This window comes from Lontra canadensis, unplaced genomic scaffold, assembly GCF_010015895.1.
Source record: "Lontra canadensis isolate GAN:19392208 unplaced genomic scaffold, GSC_riverotter_1.0 scaffold111, whole genome shotgun sequence".
NCBI classification, from domain to species: Eukaryota; Metazoa; Chordata; class Mammalia; order Carnivora; family Mustelidae; genus Lontra; species Lontra canadensis.
This window is the reverse complement of record NW_022631105.1, coordinates 6366513-6379565: the sequence shown is the minus strand read 5'-3', so window position 1 is coordinate 6379565 and position 13053 is coordinate 6366513. Positions and strand designations below refer to the sequence as shown.

The window sequence follows — 13053 nt, the reverse complement described above, 5'->3', positions numbered from 1 at the left end:
GATGGCTGCCTCAATGTGCCTGTGATGGTACCAGCTTTCCAGATCCCCATAGGCTTGGTCGAGAGGACGAGGCTGCAGTCTTCAGCGCTGTCAAGGTGGTAGATGGCTTCCTCTTCCCTCTTTGGCCTTGGAGCCCAGGACTCCGCTTTGCACGTACTGATGTTTCCTCAGCACTGGGAGCTATAGGACAACGAGCATTCCCCAGGGCCCTGGACGCAGCCCCTCTGGCCCCCTCCACCCAACACACACCTGAGGGAGGAGGCAGCACAGACAGTAATTTCTCCAGCTGCAATGCCACAGACTTGACCCCGAGGCCTTTTTTGCCTCTAAAATTCTTTTTTATTCTCTTGCTCTGGTTGTAATGTTGGCAAATATATGGCTCAGAGCCTGTCTGGCTCAGTAGATCTACCGTTTCCTCAAAGTTTGTCCTGAGGATAGAATGAAGCAATCTGAAAGGAGGGCTGGCTTTCCTTTTCCAACGACCGTTCAGATCCCAGGGAAAGAGCGCGGCGGTCAGGCTCCTGGGTTTTGGAGGTGGAAAGGCCAGAGGTCGAATTCTGACTGTACCGTTTGGTTGCTGTGCGACTTTGGGTCTACTTAACCTCTCGGAGCCTCAAGCTCTTCACTGATCAAACGCGTGTGACATAAAGTCTTCAAAAGAAGCATTTGCTTCATGGCAATTACTCTTTCTGGTGCACAACTCCGTGGGGCCAATGGTGACTGACAAGACAGGAGTTTGAAAGTCTGGCCTTCTAGTTCAATGAAGGGCTCCCTAAGGAAACCCTGGGAAAGGGTGCCCCATCCCCAGAAAGGTGGGGTGCTGCCCACTGCAGGCTCTGGCTTGTGGCTGAGAGGTGAGTTTAAATCCCTGTCCGCTCTGGCTTCGAGACCAAGATGGAGTTGTCCGTGTGCTTTGAACGTCCTCACGCCGAAATACCGTTCTGCTTCAGCCTGTGGGGAACATTTCCTTCTCAGAGACTCATTCTTTCAGGTTCCGGCACTAGCCTACTACCTACCTGAACTTCCGTGTTTACTAAACCAAGTCGTCTTTAACCATGAGCTAATAATGAAATTAGCAATGTTTTATTGAGAACTTACTATGCACCAAGGTCTTTGCTATCTATCTATTCTGCATGTTAGGGACGCCTCAGGACAATGGAAGGCTCATTATCCCCACTGAAAAGATGACGAGGTGGACGTTCCGTTAATTAACTGGTTCGAGGCCATACAACGGTCAAGTGTAAATGCACATCTGTTGGACTCTGGAGTCAGTCTATGCTCTAGTGACCGTCCTCTGATAGCTGTTGGCCTCTGGTGCACCGGAGATTATGGTGGATGGGAAGTGAGAATCACGATTGGGCCAGGGAGTTGGGATGAGAGGAGGACACCTTGGAGTTCAGGGTCCCTGGGGGACAGAGGCATGAAGAGGGGGTTAGAGCCAAGGGAGGGAAGGTAGGATCACAGAGAACCCTCTGCAGCACAGTTCTGCACAAGAAGTACCAGTCTCTGTATTTAACCCTTTACAACCAGATTTTGAGAAAAAGAAAGGCTCACCATTCCTACGTGAGCCACAATGGCCCGAGGATGTCCTGGTAACCATGTGTAACGAACAAAGTCACTGTGACCTCCCCGGACCACTGTGGTCTCCTTCTCGTCTAAACATCTCCAGCACCCTCTGGTCCTCAAATTCCTGGACTAGTAGAGGTTTTGGGCTGCAGTGGCTGTCCACCAAGTATCTCCAAATACCTCTCCTGACATCTCTTCTGGGCTTTCGATGTGCCGGTGTGGCCAAGGACCATTTCCTCTGTCACCCCTGCAACCTCCAGCCACTGGTTCCATGGTCTGTGGCCTGCCCATTGCACCTGGCTGGCTCACCCAGACGGCAGACCATGGCCAGTTTCCGGCCCGTCGGCCTCAGTCTCCTGGCCCCAACTGCCTCACGCCTCTTCCCTGCTCCGCAGTGGTTTCCCGCACACACTCAAACCAAACTCTACAGTTGTGGGAGATCCCAGATCCAAGACCCTCTGTGCATGCCGAGTCCGCCTCAAGCCAACCTCCTTGACCTTGGTTTTCTACATAAACCCTTTCTCCAGTTCTGCGGGTGTCATTAGTTACTGCTTCTTCACACAGGAGCCCACTTTCCACAAGCTCCCCCTTTAAGAATCCCTGCATGGACAAGGCCTTGCCCATCTTCCCCATCTTTGGAATCCTCCTCAGCCCAAAGGATTCCCCACTCTGACACCCCACTCCCCCGAGAAGGGGTTCTGACGTCTCCAGGCTCTTCCTCCTGTGGTGGACAGAGCACCCATCCCACTCATGGCACCTCTGGTTTACTGCACACAGTGTCACCGCCTGGCCCTGGGTCAGGTTCTGCAGCCCAGGACCCAGACCAGCCTTGCCAGCCCCCATCCCAGCCCCGGCCCGCCCCTCCTCCCCCTGCTTGCTCTGCCTACCAGCCTTGCAGACAATTTTCAGGGAACAGAGAAGTCCCATCCTTTCAAATGTGACACCTTGAGCATCACTTCCCTTCTCTGTGCGTCTCTATAAAGGAGGCGATTGGTGACCTCTTGGTCTCTTCCCAGTCAATAATATGGCACCTTCGCTCTTAAATTCTTTTCTCAACTCCGTAATTACGCTGTCCACTCCTCTCCGCCCTCTGACTCATGACTTAATCTTCCTCCCTTCAGTAGTCCTTGTCTCTCCAGCTCTTCTCCCTGTTTTCAGCCCAAGTCTGGCCTCCCCAGGCCAAGGAGGCTGAGCCTGGCCCTCCGCGGGCCTCCAGGAATTGTCCCTTCCGATGGTCCGAATTCTCTCCGGGTCACAGTGGAGCCCAGCAGGGTGAGGGTGAGTCACTCTGGCCAGTGTCATGCGCCCTCGGTTTCTCTTTCTAGGCCTCACTGGAGGGCCACTGGACACGAACCAGTCCCTAGACCTAGGGTGCATCTGCGCATTTGACAACTCCAAAGAGGGTAGCTTTGGTGCACAACATATACATAAAAAAAGGTCTCACTGGAGCCTTTTGTGCTTTCCCCAACGACTAGCACCAGGGGCCTCCGCACCCCTTCCCCACCCCTCCCTGTGCCCCCCTGCACTCCGGGCCATGCCACCGCACCCCGAGCTGCATTCCAAGCTGTCAGGGAAGTCGGCCTGGCCCTGGGGGAGGCATGTAGCTTTTGCAGTTGAACCGTGTAACTGTCTCCCCAGAGCATTCCAAACCTCCCCGACCATCGACCATCGTCAACTGCGCGCCCTGTTCCCCCTTAAACCGCCCCCCCACCCCGTCCTCCCGGCAGCCAGCAGGGGCCGCCCTTCCGTGCACCCATTCACTACCTCAAGCTCGGCAGCGCCCGTCTCCTCCTTGACCTTATAATCCGTGGGATCTGCGCCCCCACCGCCGCCCAACACGGGAAAGGAGCACAGAAGAGGGGCTCAAGGGAACCTGGCAAGCGACACTAGGCACAGGTCCCTCGGCCACCTTCTCAAGCCCTCCCCTTCAAAACCAAACAAAAACGGCAAACAGGAAACGCTCGTCTTTTAAAAATTACTCTATTATTATCAAATAGAACCACAGTATCCAAAAGGTAATTATAAAGTTCTAGTCCCCAACTAAGTGGCCCTGCACCGCCCCTCCGAGTGGCCGGCGGCCAAATCACTCCCCCCGTGCTGATTGGTTTCATCCATTTTATTGTCAAGGAAATTAACAGCCCGAAGGGGTTCCCCAGGTCCGCGCACTCCCCCCACCCGGGTAAACACGGCAGCAAGCGACCTGGTCTCACTACCCCGGGGTCCTTGGGAGGAGGGACGAAAGGAGGGGAGGGGGGCTCACAGCAAAGGGGCTGGGGGCGCCCCGGCCCCGCCCGCCCGGCTGGGGCCTCGCGGCGGCCGGCAGGTGTCCCGGGGCGGGCCGGGCGGCGGCGGCGGGGGCGGCGGGCGCGCTCACTCGCCCGTGTGGGTCCGCAGGTGGTACTTGAGCGACTGCTTGTAGCGGAAGCACTTGGCGCAGTGCGTGCAGGGGTAGGGCCGCTCGCCCGTGTGCGCGCGCTGGTGCTCCAGCAGGTGGTGCTTCTGCGTGAAGCGCTTGCCGCACTCGGCGCAGTGGTAGGGCCGCTCGCCCGTGTGGATGCGCCGGTGCTCGAGCAGGTGGTGCTTGCGGATGAAGCTCTTGCCGCACTCGGGGCAGGCGTGCGGGCGCTCGCGCGAGTGCACGCGGCAGTGGTTGGTGAGCTTGGACTTCTCGCTGAAGCTCTTCTCGCACTCGGGGCACTTGAAGGGCCGCTCGCCCGTGTGAGTCCGCTGGTGGCGCAGCAGGTGCGACGGGCGGCTGAAGCTCTTGCCGCACAGGCTGCAGATGAAGGAGACCTCGTGCTTGCCCGCGTGCACGCGCTGGTGGATCACCAGGCTGATGTGCAGGCGGAAGCTCTTCTTGCACTCGGGGCACGTGTAGGGCCGCTCGCCCGTGTGCGTGATCTGGTGCTTGGTCAGGCTCGACTTGTGGCTGAAGCTGCTGTCGCACTCGGGGCACTTGTAGGGCTTGGGGCCGCCGCCGCCGCTGCCCGAGCTGGGCGACTTGGGGCGCGGCTTGAGCGCGTGCTTGGGGGCGAAGCCGGGCGCGCGCTCGGGGGACGCGTAGCCGCCGCGCACGCGGTGGATGCGCTGGTGCAGCGTGAGCTGCTGCTTGTGGCGGAAGCTGATCTCGCACTCGGCGCATTCGTACGGCCCCTCCTTGATGTGGTTGCGCTGGTGGATGATGAGGTTGATCTTGAGGCGGAAGCTCTTGCCGCACTCCATGCACGTGAAGGGCCGCTCGCCACGCCGGTTCCGCTGCTGCTGGCTCGACGGGCCGCGGCTGTCGCCCAGGTGCCGCTCCCCGTGCGCCGGCGGCGCCAGCCTCTTCCCCGCCGGCTTGCCCAGCTGCAGCGGCGGGGGGCTCTCCTCGCCCTCGGGGGACAGCTCCCCGGGCAGGGGCGTCTGGTACATGGCGGCCTCGTAGCGCCCGGACAGCGGCCCCAGGGCCTGCAGGTGCCGCGGCAGCTCCTCCTCCTCCTCCTCCTCCTCCTCCTCCTCCTGCTCCTCGGTTTTGATCACGATCCCCTCTGCTCCAGGGACAGGGAGAGAGGAGGACACACGTCAGCGGCGGCCCAGGGGCCTGCACCCGGGACGGAGGCAGGTGCGGCGGCCTCACCTTGGCAGCCGCGCACATTCCTGGCCCCTTGTGGGAAAACCCTCCCCTCCGCTCCCCGCGGCCCGCACTTTGCCGGCCTCGGGCTCGGTTCAGGAAGGAACCCTCTCTGGGAACCCTGTGCGGCATAGAAGGGGCATGCGGCCCTGCCTGTGCTCATGTTCCGGAGCGGGTGGTGAGCAGCTGCCCACAGGGGCCCCCGGGGGGGGGCACTCGGGCCCACGGTGCCTACCAGTCACCACCCGACACGGACCCTCCCTTTTCCACTGGAGCTACCGGAGGGCTGACTCCTCAGGCTCTAAGGCCTCCTCTACCCCAAATCCGGCAGCCTCCCAGGTCTGTGGCTTTCCGGAAGGCACCTGCGGGTTTCTCCCCAGGTGTCTACTCCCCCTCCTCCAGCCATCTCCCCCTCCTTTCCCTGCCTTCAGATCGCACAGGCCACATACCACCCAGCTCCAGTTCCGGCTCTGCCCTTAAATCTTCCTTGACTGTCCCAAAGTGCAGCCCTCAACCACTCCCGAGCCATCAGCACTCACTGGGGTGCCTGCCCAGGGCTTAGGACCTTGGCCTCACCTGCAACACGACACCCACACAGGTGGTCACCTGCTGTGACCCTACCAAGTCTGAAGCTAGGGCCAAGGTTTCTCCTGCCTTTCCCCCAGCCTTGGGTGTGCGGTCCCTCCCACCCAGGAAGGGTTCCCTGCATACAACTGTAGGATGTCCTCCTCCTCCCTGGCTCTGTCCTCTGGGCTGGCCCTTCAGGGCCCAAGATGTTAGCTGTTCTACATGGTGTTCTAGAGTGTTTCCCGAGAATGTTAGTCCTAGAGAAAAGAAATGCCCTCTGACTTCTGTTTGCATTTTCTTAAATGCCTTGTACTTATGTACTCCCTAAACACGGCTACTTGAAGAGCTCTGTTTTTAGTCACTGTGTGACACGAGAAAGGCACTCCCTTCTCTGAGCCCCTGTCAGATGGAAGCTGCTGTTACAGTCTGCTTTTGCAGAATTCTTAACAGCAAATGAATGAGAACTTTTCCAGGTCTCGCCTGAGAGCTTGTTGTTTTATTCACAATCTCTTATGGGATAAGCCAAGCAAGGATTAGCCCCATTTCACAGACATGGGGCCTCCAAGCCCAGAGATACCTAGTGATCGTTCCAAATTAAGTAAGTAAAGCCAGACCTCTTCAAAGCTTCTAACTTAGGGACCATCTAGTCTGTCCCCTCAATTGCCAGGGAAACAAGCTGGTGGTGTGCATGAACTGGCCCAGGTCTTACAAAGTAGCCGGTAGTGACCACTGGGCCTTGGGACTTCCTCTTGCTCCTCGGAACCCAAGAAACAGTAGGGTCACAGTTAGGAAACAGATGTCCCAGTCCCAGCTCAGGCCTCTCGTCACAGCCAGCACTGCCTGGGCCCTGTTAGGATTCTCAGCAAGGGACGCAATCCAGGATGCAAAATCCCACCAAGTACCATGCAAACTTTCCTGAGGTCCCACTAGAATGAAGGCCCAGAGGGCAGGCTGACATTTCTACTTGAGGCCCCGCCGCAGCTCAGCCTCACGATGTGCCCTGCACCTTCCCCTGTTTTACAGAGACAGCCTGTGGATTAAAATGCTTTTGGGGGTATCATGTGGTTATTCAGAAGCAAGGGGTTAGATCCACATCTTTGACCAAGCAAGACATCTGCGATATCTTATGAAGTGCGGAAAGGCCACCTGCAAAGGGATTCTCTACAGGCAAAATGAAAAAATGTAAAAAGTCATCAGCACAGGGGCACCTGGGAGGCTCAGTCGCTTAAGCGTCTGCCTTCGGCTCAGGTCATGATCCCAGGGTCCTGGGATCGAGCCCCGCATCAGGCTCCATCCCCGCATCGGGCTCCCTGCTCAGCGGGAAGATTGCTTCTCCCTCTCCCATTTCCCCCTGCTTGTGTTCCTCTGTGTTAAATAAAGTCTCACAAAAAAAAAAAAAAAACCAAAACAAACAAAAAAACCCCAACAACAACAAACCATCAGCACCATACTTCTAAAAACCTATTAAATAAAATGGATGTGGATACCTTTCTATGACCAATAGTATAGTATCAAAACTGCTATGATAATTAATGGCTCTTTAGCACGTAAAGAAAACATCTAAACAAAAAACGAAAACCTAAGTGAAGTGTGTTCCTTAAACATTTGGTAGAATTCACTTAATTCCTATCTTATACATTATTTTCAGAATATAGAAAAAAAGAGAAAAAGCTTCCCAGTTCACCTTCATATAAGTTGAGTACAATCTTATTTCCAAAACTAGATGGGGGTGATTCAGGAGAGCGTCAGGCTGATTTCATTTATGACTACAGCTGAAAGCCCCTGTATGGATGGCAGCTCACTGAATTTCATGCTGTAAATGAAACGTACGCTGTGGTGACCAGATCGGGCTTCTCTCAGGATGGAAAGGACTGTTCAGCGTCAGACAATCAGCCACAAAAGATGTCCTGAGGTTAGGCCGCTGAGAGCCTACTTCATCCTTGTTCTTGAACTCACACGGAGCCAAAAGTGTGCAGGAGGGTGACCCAGAGGTTTTATAATTAAACGTGAGTGATGGCCAGATCGTACCAGGAAGAGACTATACAGTCTGTTATTTTAAAACACATGCCTGGCTAGGGCTAAGCTCTCTGGGTTACTGGGACTTCTAATGTGACCTAAGAACTATCAAGAACGTAGCAGAGGGGCGCCTGGGGGGCTCAGTGGGTTAAGCCTCTTTCTTTGGCTCAGGTCACGATCTCTGGGTCCTGGGATCAAGCACAGAATCAGGCTCTCTGCTCAGCAGGGAGCCTGCTTCCCTGCCCGCCGCCCCCACCCGCCGCCTGCCTCTCTGCCTATTTGTGATCTCTCTCTCTCAAATAAATAAATAAAAGTCTTTAAAAAAAAAAAAAAGAACATAGCAAAAATGGAAGTTCTAGCCTCGCCATAACGGCATGACCTTGGGCAGTTTGTCTGATCTTCTCTGTCTGTAGAAGGAGGGAGCTGGAGAGGTGATCTCGGAGATCCCTTTGGGTCTGCATCTGACTTGGTCTTTGGCTGTAATACCTTCTTCCAAGCCCAGAGACAGACTCTTATAAATCGGAGGCAGGAAACCTGCCCCCGAGGCCGTGCCCGGGGTTGTCACACCTGTCGACCCGTTAAGGTCAAACGACCCTGTCTGAAGGGAAGCCCAGCTTTCCCACAAGGCAGGGGCCTGTCTGCAGGCCTCACGGTAGCAGCTCCCCCGCAGCCCGCACCCCCGCCAACTGACCTGCGCAGCTTCTCTGCTGCACCAGCATCTGTTTGAGCTCGCTGAACTCACTGGAGCCTTCCGTGGACTCCTCCAGCGCGTTCTCCTGTTCCTGCATGTCCAGGTCCGGCTGCTCTCCGCACGGGTCACCCAGCTCCGAGTCCTGGAAGCCGTGCTCTTCCACCTGCCCCATCAGGGGCTCCGGCGTCTCCAGACTCTCGGAGCCCTCGTCGTTGGTCTGCACCTCGATCTTGATCACGATCCCGTCGTGTGCTACGGAGGCGGGGGGGGGGGGGGGGTGGGGAGGGGGAGAGGACAGAAGAACCCAGAACGCGTTCATTGCACGAGGTTTCTGCAGCCTAGGATTTATATCTCAAAAATTCTCATTTTAGAGACCAGGAGGAACTATAATGCGGGGTCGAGTGAGCAGACACAGAAGTTTCTTGAACATCAGTACAAACTGGAGTAAAGTGAAAATAGATGTGGAGTTTGTATTCCACGACCCCCTACAATTTTAAAAACAGTATTATCAGGTTTTGTTTGTTTGTTTTTTTGAACAAACGGGATCTTAATTCCATTTCCTGGGTCAGGCCAGTCAAAGTCAGCAGACAGTTTTCCCTCACTCACGGTCAAGGTGAATAATGAAAAGGCTAGTCACCTCCTCACCCTGCACACCTTCCTAGCCCAGGCCCCTGAGGTCTGATTCAGACAGGCCGGACACCCCCGAACCCCTTCCCGGCCCACAGTTACAAGCACGCGCGCACACACACACACACACACACACACATGCACTTGGAGCTCTCAGCTTTGTTTTAAAACAGCCTCTGATTACACATGTTGCCCCTTTTTTTTTTTTTTTTTAATTTGCCCATAGGTCTACAGGTAACTTCTCATGTCAACACACATGGGCATCATTTGACACAAATGGGACTTAGCACGTAATCTTTTAGCGCGGCATTTTTTCTCTTTTGATTGGCCCTCCTCTTCCCCTCCCTTCCCATTTCACAGCTGTGACCTGCCCAGGTCAGCCCTGTCAGCAACCTAGCATTTTCCTCTACACTTTTCTAGGGATTTATGGCAAACATTTACGTCTGTTTTTATTTTCTGGCCATTATTAGTTTTAAAAAAAATGGGCATCTACACAGTCCTCTCCATCTGCTTCCTCACTTAGCTGTCTTGTAGAAATCGCTGCAAAGCAATTCTGTAGGCCACCGCCTTCCTCCCCAGTGCTGTCCGCAGCCCGTGGTGAGGTGAGCAGCGTGTCCCACCGTCCCCTCCAGAGGAACCGGCGCTGTTTTGTTCGGGCCCCTTGCATGCTGAACTATCCCGCAATCACAGGTGGATTTACATGTCTCACTATAAAATAGGGGTTTGATTTCCATGCGAGTCCTGGGAGTGGGGCCGTAGAGTCAAAGGTTTGGTTATTTTTAATCTGATAGATGTCATGAGCCGCTCTTGAACAAGGTTGTGACAATACATGTTTCTACCAGCCCCGCGGGAGCCCAGCCTCCTCCCCACCTCTCTGCTGGAGACAGACGCCACTGCTCTTTCATATTTTCCTCAGTCAGACGGGTGTACATTGGTAATTTTCTGATACTTTAATCCCACTTTCCTGACGAGGGTCATCGAATATTGTTTCTTTTCCTTGTTGGCCTTTTCAAGTTGATTCCATATCAACTGTGTTCTGTTCTCGTCAACTGGTGAGAGTTCTTTGGTTCTTGTGCTAAAGATAACCCGTTTTCTCTTATCAGCATTTCAAACAGTCCCCAGATCTAGCATCTGTCTGTTGACTCTGAGCCATTGCTTATCAGAATACTTTCTTCAAGTCTTCCCGTGGTCACACATGTCTGTGTCTTTTTTTTTTTTTTAAAGGTTTTATTTATTTATTTGTCAGAGACAGAGGGAGAGAGAGCGAGCGAGCACAGGCAGACAGAGAGGCAGCCAGAGGCAGAGGGAGAAGCAGGCTCCCCGCCGAGCAAGGAGCCCGATGCGGGACTCGATCCCAGGACGCTGGGATCATGACCTGAGCCGAAGGCAGCCGCTTAACCAACTGAGCCACCCAGGCGTCCCGTCTGTCTGTCTTTTATGGCTTCTGGGTTTTCTTCGTTAAGACGGTCTCCTCTGCTCCTGGATGGCTCACAGGGTCTCCTAGAGTGTGTCTCAAGCTTTTTATTGCTTTATTATATACATTAAGGTCTTTGCTCCATCTGAAATTTATTTTTATTTTGTGTGGAGTGTGAGGTAGGGGTTCAGCTTTACTTTCTTCCGCGTGGAGAGAGCTGTGCCAGCAGAAACTCCCTCACAGCTTGAAAATCACTTTGTTTTTTTGTTTGTTTGTTTTTAAAGATTTTATTTATTTATTTGACAGACAGAGATCACAAGTAGGCAGAGAGGCAGGCAGAGAGAGAGGAGGAAGCAGGCTCCCCGCTGAGCAGAGAGCCTGATGCGGGGCTCGATCCCAGGACCCTGAGATCATGACCCGAGACGAAGGCAGAGGCTTAACCCACTGAGCCACCCCAGCGCCCTGAAAATCACTTTGTTAATGAAGGAAATTATAAACGTGTAATGCATCAGCAGACGCATTTATTCCTTCACTGAATTCACTGAAGCACCGGTTACTTACTGAGCACCAACTATGTGCGACGGGGTATTCTAATGACGTGGGAGACACCGGTGAGCATAAGAGAGCTCCCCACCCTCATACACCTTACCCAACGCAATAAACAGAATTAATACATTGTATGGGGTGTCCGAAGGTGGTAAGTGCTGTGGAAAGAGGAAAGACACCAGGAACCTCGGAAACTAACCCAAGCGTCAGTGCCCATGGGAAGCCTGACCGCTCTCAACCACGCCCACTCGTGATCCCCAAGCTAAAAGCCGGGAAACCAGACCCACCCAGCAGGCGGGCAGCTGATGCCACAGGACCCGAACTGGGTTCTCCTTGGTGCCCGGCAATCCTTTCATTCTCCTCGGACCTGCCACCCAATCTCCTGCCGGCGGCCATGGGGAGCAGAATATAAAGCAGCTGGGACGGTCCCGTCGCCTTGGCCACAGCCTTAAACCTGGACCCTGCCTGCCTTCCCCTACAACCAAGTTTCCAAAACCTCTTCCTCCTATTCTCGGTCTCACAAGAAAGATGAGGTCACCCTCCCTCACTTCCTTGCTCGCTCCTGTTCCAGCTCCAAGTCACCCCGCTGACTCCCCTTTTCTCTCCCACCTGGGGAGGCACCACGGTGACGGTGATGCCTCTGCTCACTGCCTTAGCTGCCCCGTTCCTGGGGCCATCGCACTCCCCCTGCAGTGCCCGCCTCTCGGTCTGCAATCCCTACAGCCCTACAGCCACCAGCACAACCGGGACCCCAGCACCATAAAAATGCCTTCCCTCGCTTCACAAACTTCTGAAGATATTTTGGTCGCCTCCTCCCTCAAAAGCGGTTTTCAAAAACGAAGCACCCCTTTGCACTTTTTTGAGTAAACATATAAAACCCTTCAGTAACTGCAAAAGATGTCATTTCTGGCGTACTGTAAATATTGATGGTTTGAAATAAACTCTTCCATCACTCTTGAATGTCGCCAGTGGGATCTGAGAACGGCAGCACTTTTCGACCCACTATTATTCACTTAAAACCTACACGAACAAATTCTTCTTTGATAGTTGAAATTTTTATATCATTCCTTTTCACCCTGAACTTCTATTTCCATTCCCACTTTGCCCACTGAATTTTATCCCAATAGAACATCTTTTTATGCTGAGAAGCCTTTTACTGATCTCCTGGTCTACCACTCTGCTGCAAAAATGTGTATGTAAATTGAAAGATTAATTTTGCTTTCATTTCTAATAACCATGGGGCTCTAAGTGTTGACTGTTTTCCTGTCTTAAGTTATCCTTCGTTATTAGTAGTATATAATGATACACAGATACTCAAGATAGAAAACTAAAAATTTGTTGGAAACAGCTCTTATGATGATGGAGAGGAATTTTTTGTCCCCTAATTAGTTTGCTTATCAGAGAATGAATATTCTTATCACATGACTGAGACAAGAGTTCAGAATCAAATCTGTTCCTATTTTTCATTTTCATAAATACAAGCATTGGCAAAGCTCATTTACATAGACATATAGATGGGCTGGCAGGGGCTCTGTTGTGGAATCGTCACTTGATTCTCTGAATTTGCTCTGAATTATAATGCTATGAAAGCACATGGTTAACATAGCATCAAAAGTTGTTTCTAATGACCTATTAGCTGACAACTTAATTAGGTTCTCTTTCAATTTTGTTGAAAGCAAAGTATTTCAAGGGATCTAACTTGCAAAAGAATTTGCCATCCAGGGGCGCCTGGGTGGCTCAGTGGGTTAAACCTCTGCCTTCCGCTCAGGTCATGATCTCAGGGTCCTGGGATCGAGCCCCACATCGGGCTCTCTGCTCAGCAGAGAGCCTGCTTCACCCACCCCCGCCGCCTACTTGTGATCTCTCTCTGTCAAATAAATAAAATCTTAAAAAAAAAAAAAAAAGAAAGAAAGAAAGAATTTGCCATCCAGGCCCCAGGGCGCTGCATTTGCGGTCACGTGCCCCTACGGTCTGGACTGTCTCCGTAACCCAGAGGGCTTTTTATACATCGGAGAA

The 13053-nt window shown here is 53.4% G+C and overlaps 1 protein-coding gene across 2 annotated transcripts in view; it reads right to left on the bottom strand.

Annotated features, from left to right (window-relative positions):
- Positions 1-3821: 3821 nt before the first annotated feature.
- Positions 3822-13053, bottom strand: part of ZNF777 (zinc finger protein 777) — a 28921-nt gene continuing 19689 nt past the window's right edge. For both annotated transcript variants that reach the window (XM_032840265.1, XM_032840264.1), the window contains exons 5-6: positions 8451-8702; positions 3822-5093 (exon numbers count right to left, since the gene is read on the bottom strand). In XM_032840265.1, coding sequence (XP_032696156.1) covers positions 3937-5093; positions 8451-8702 — 1409 coding nt within the window. In that variant the 3' untranslated portion in view covers positions 3822-3936. The remainder of the gene's footprint in view (positions 5094-8450; positions 8703-13053) is intronic.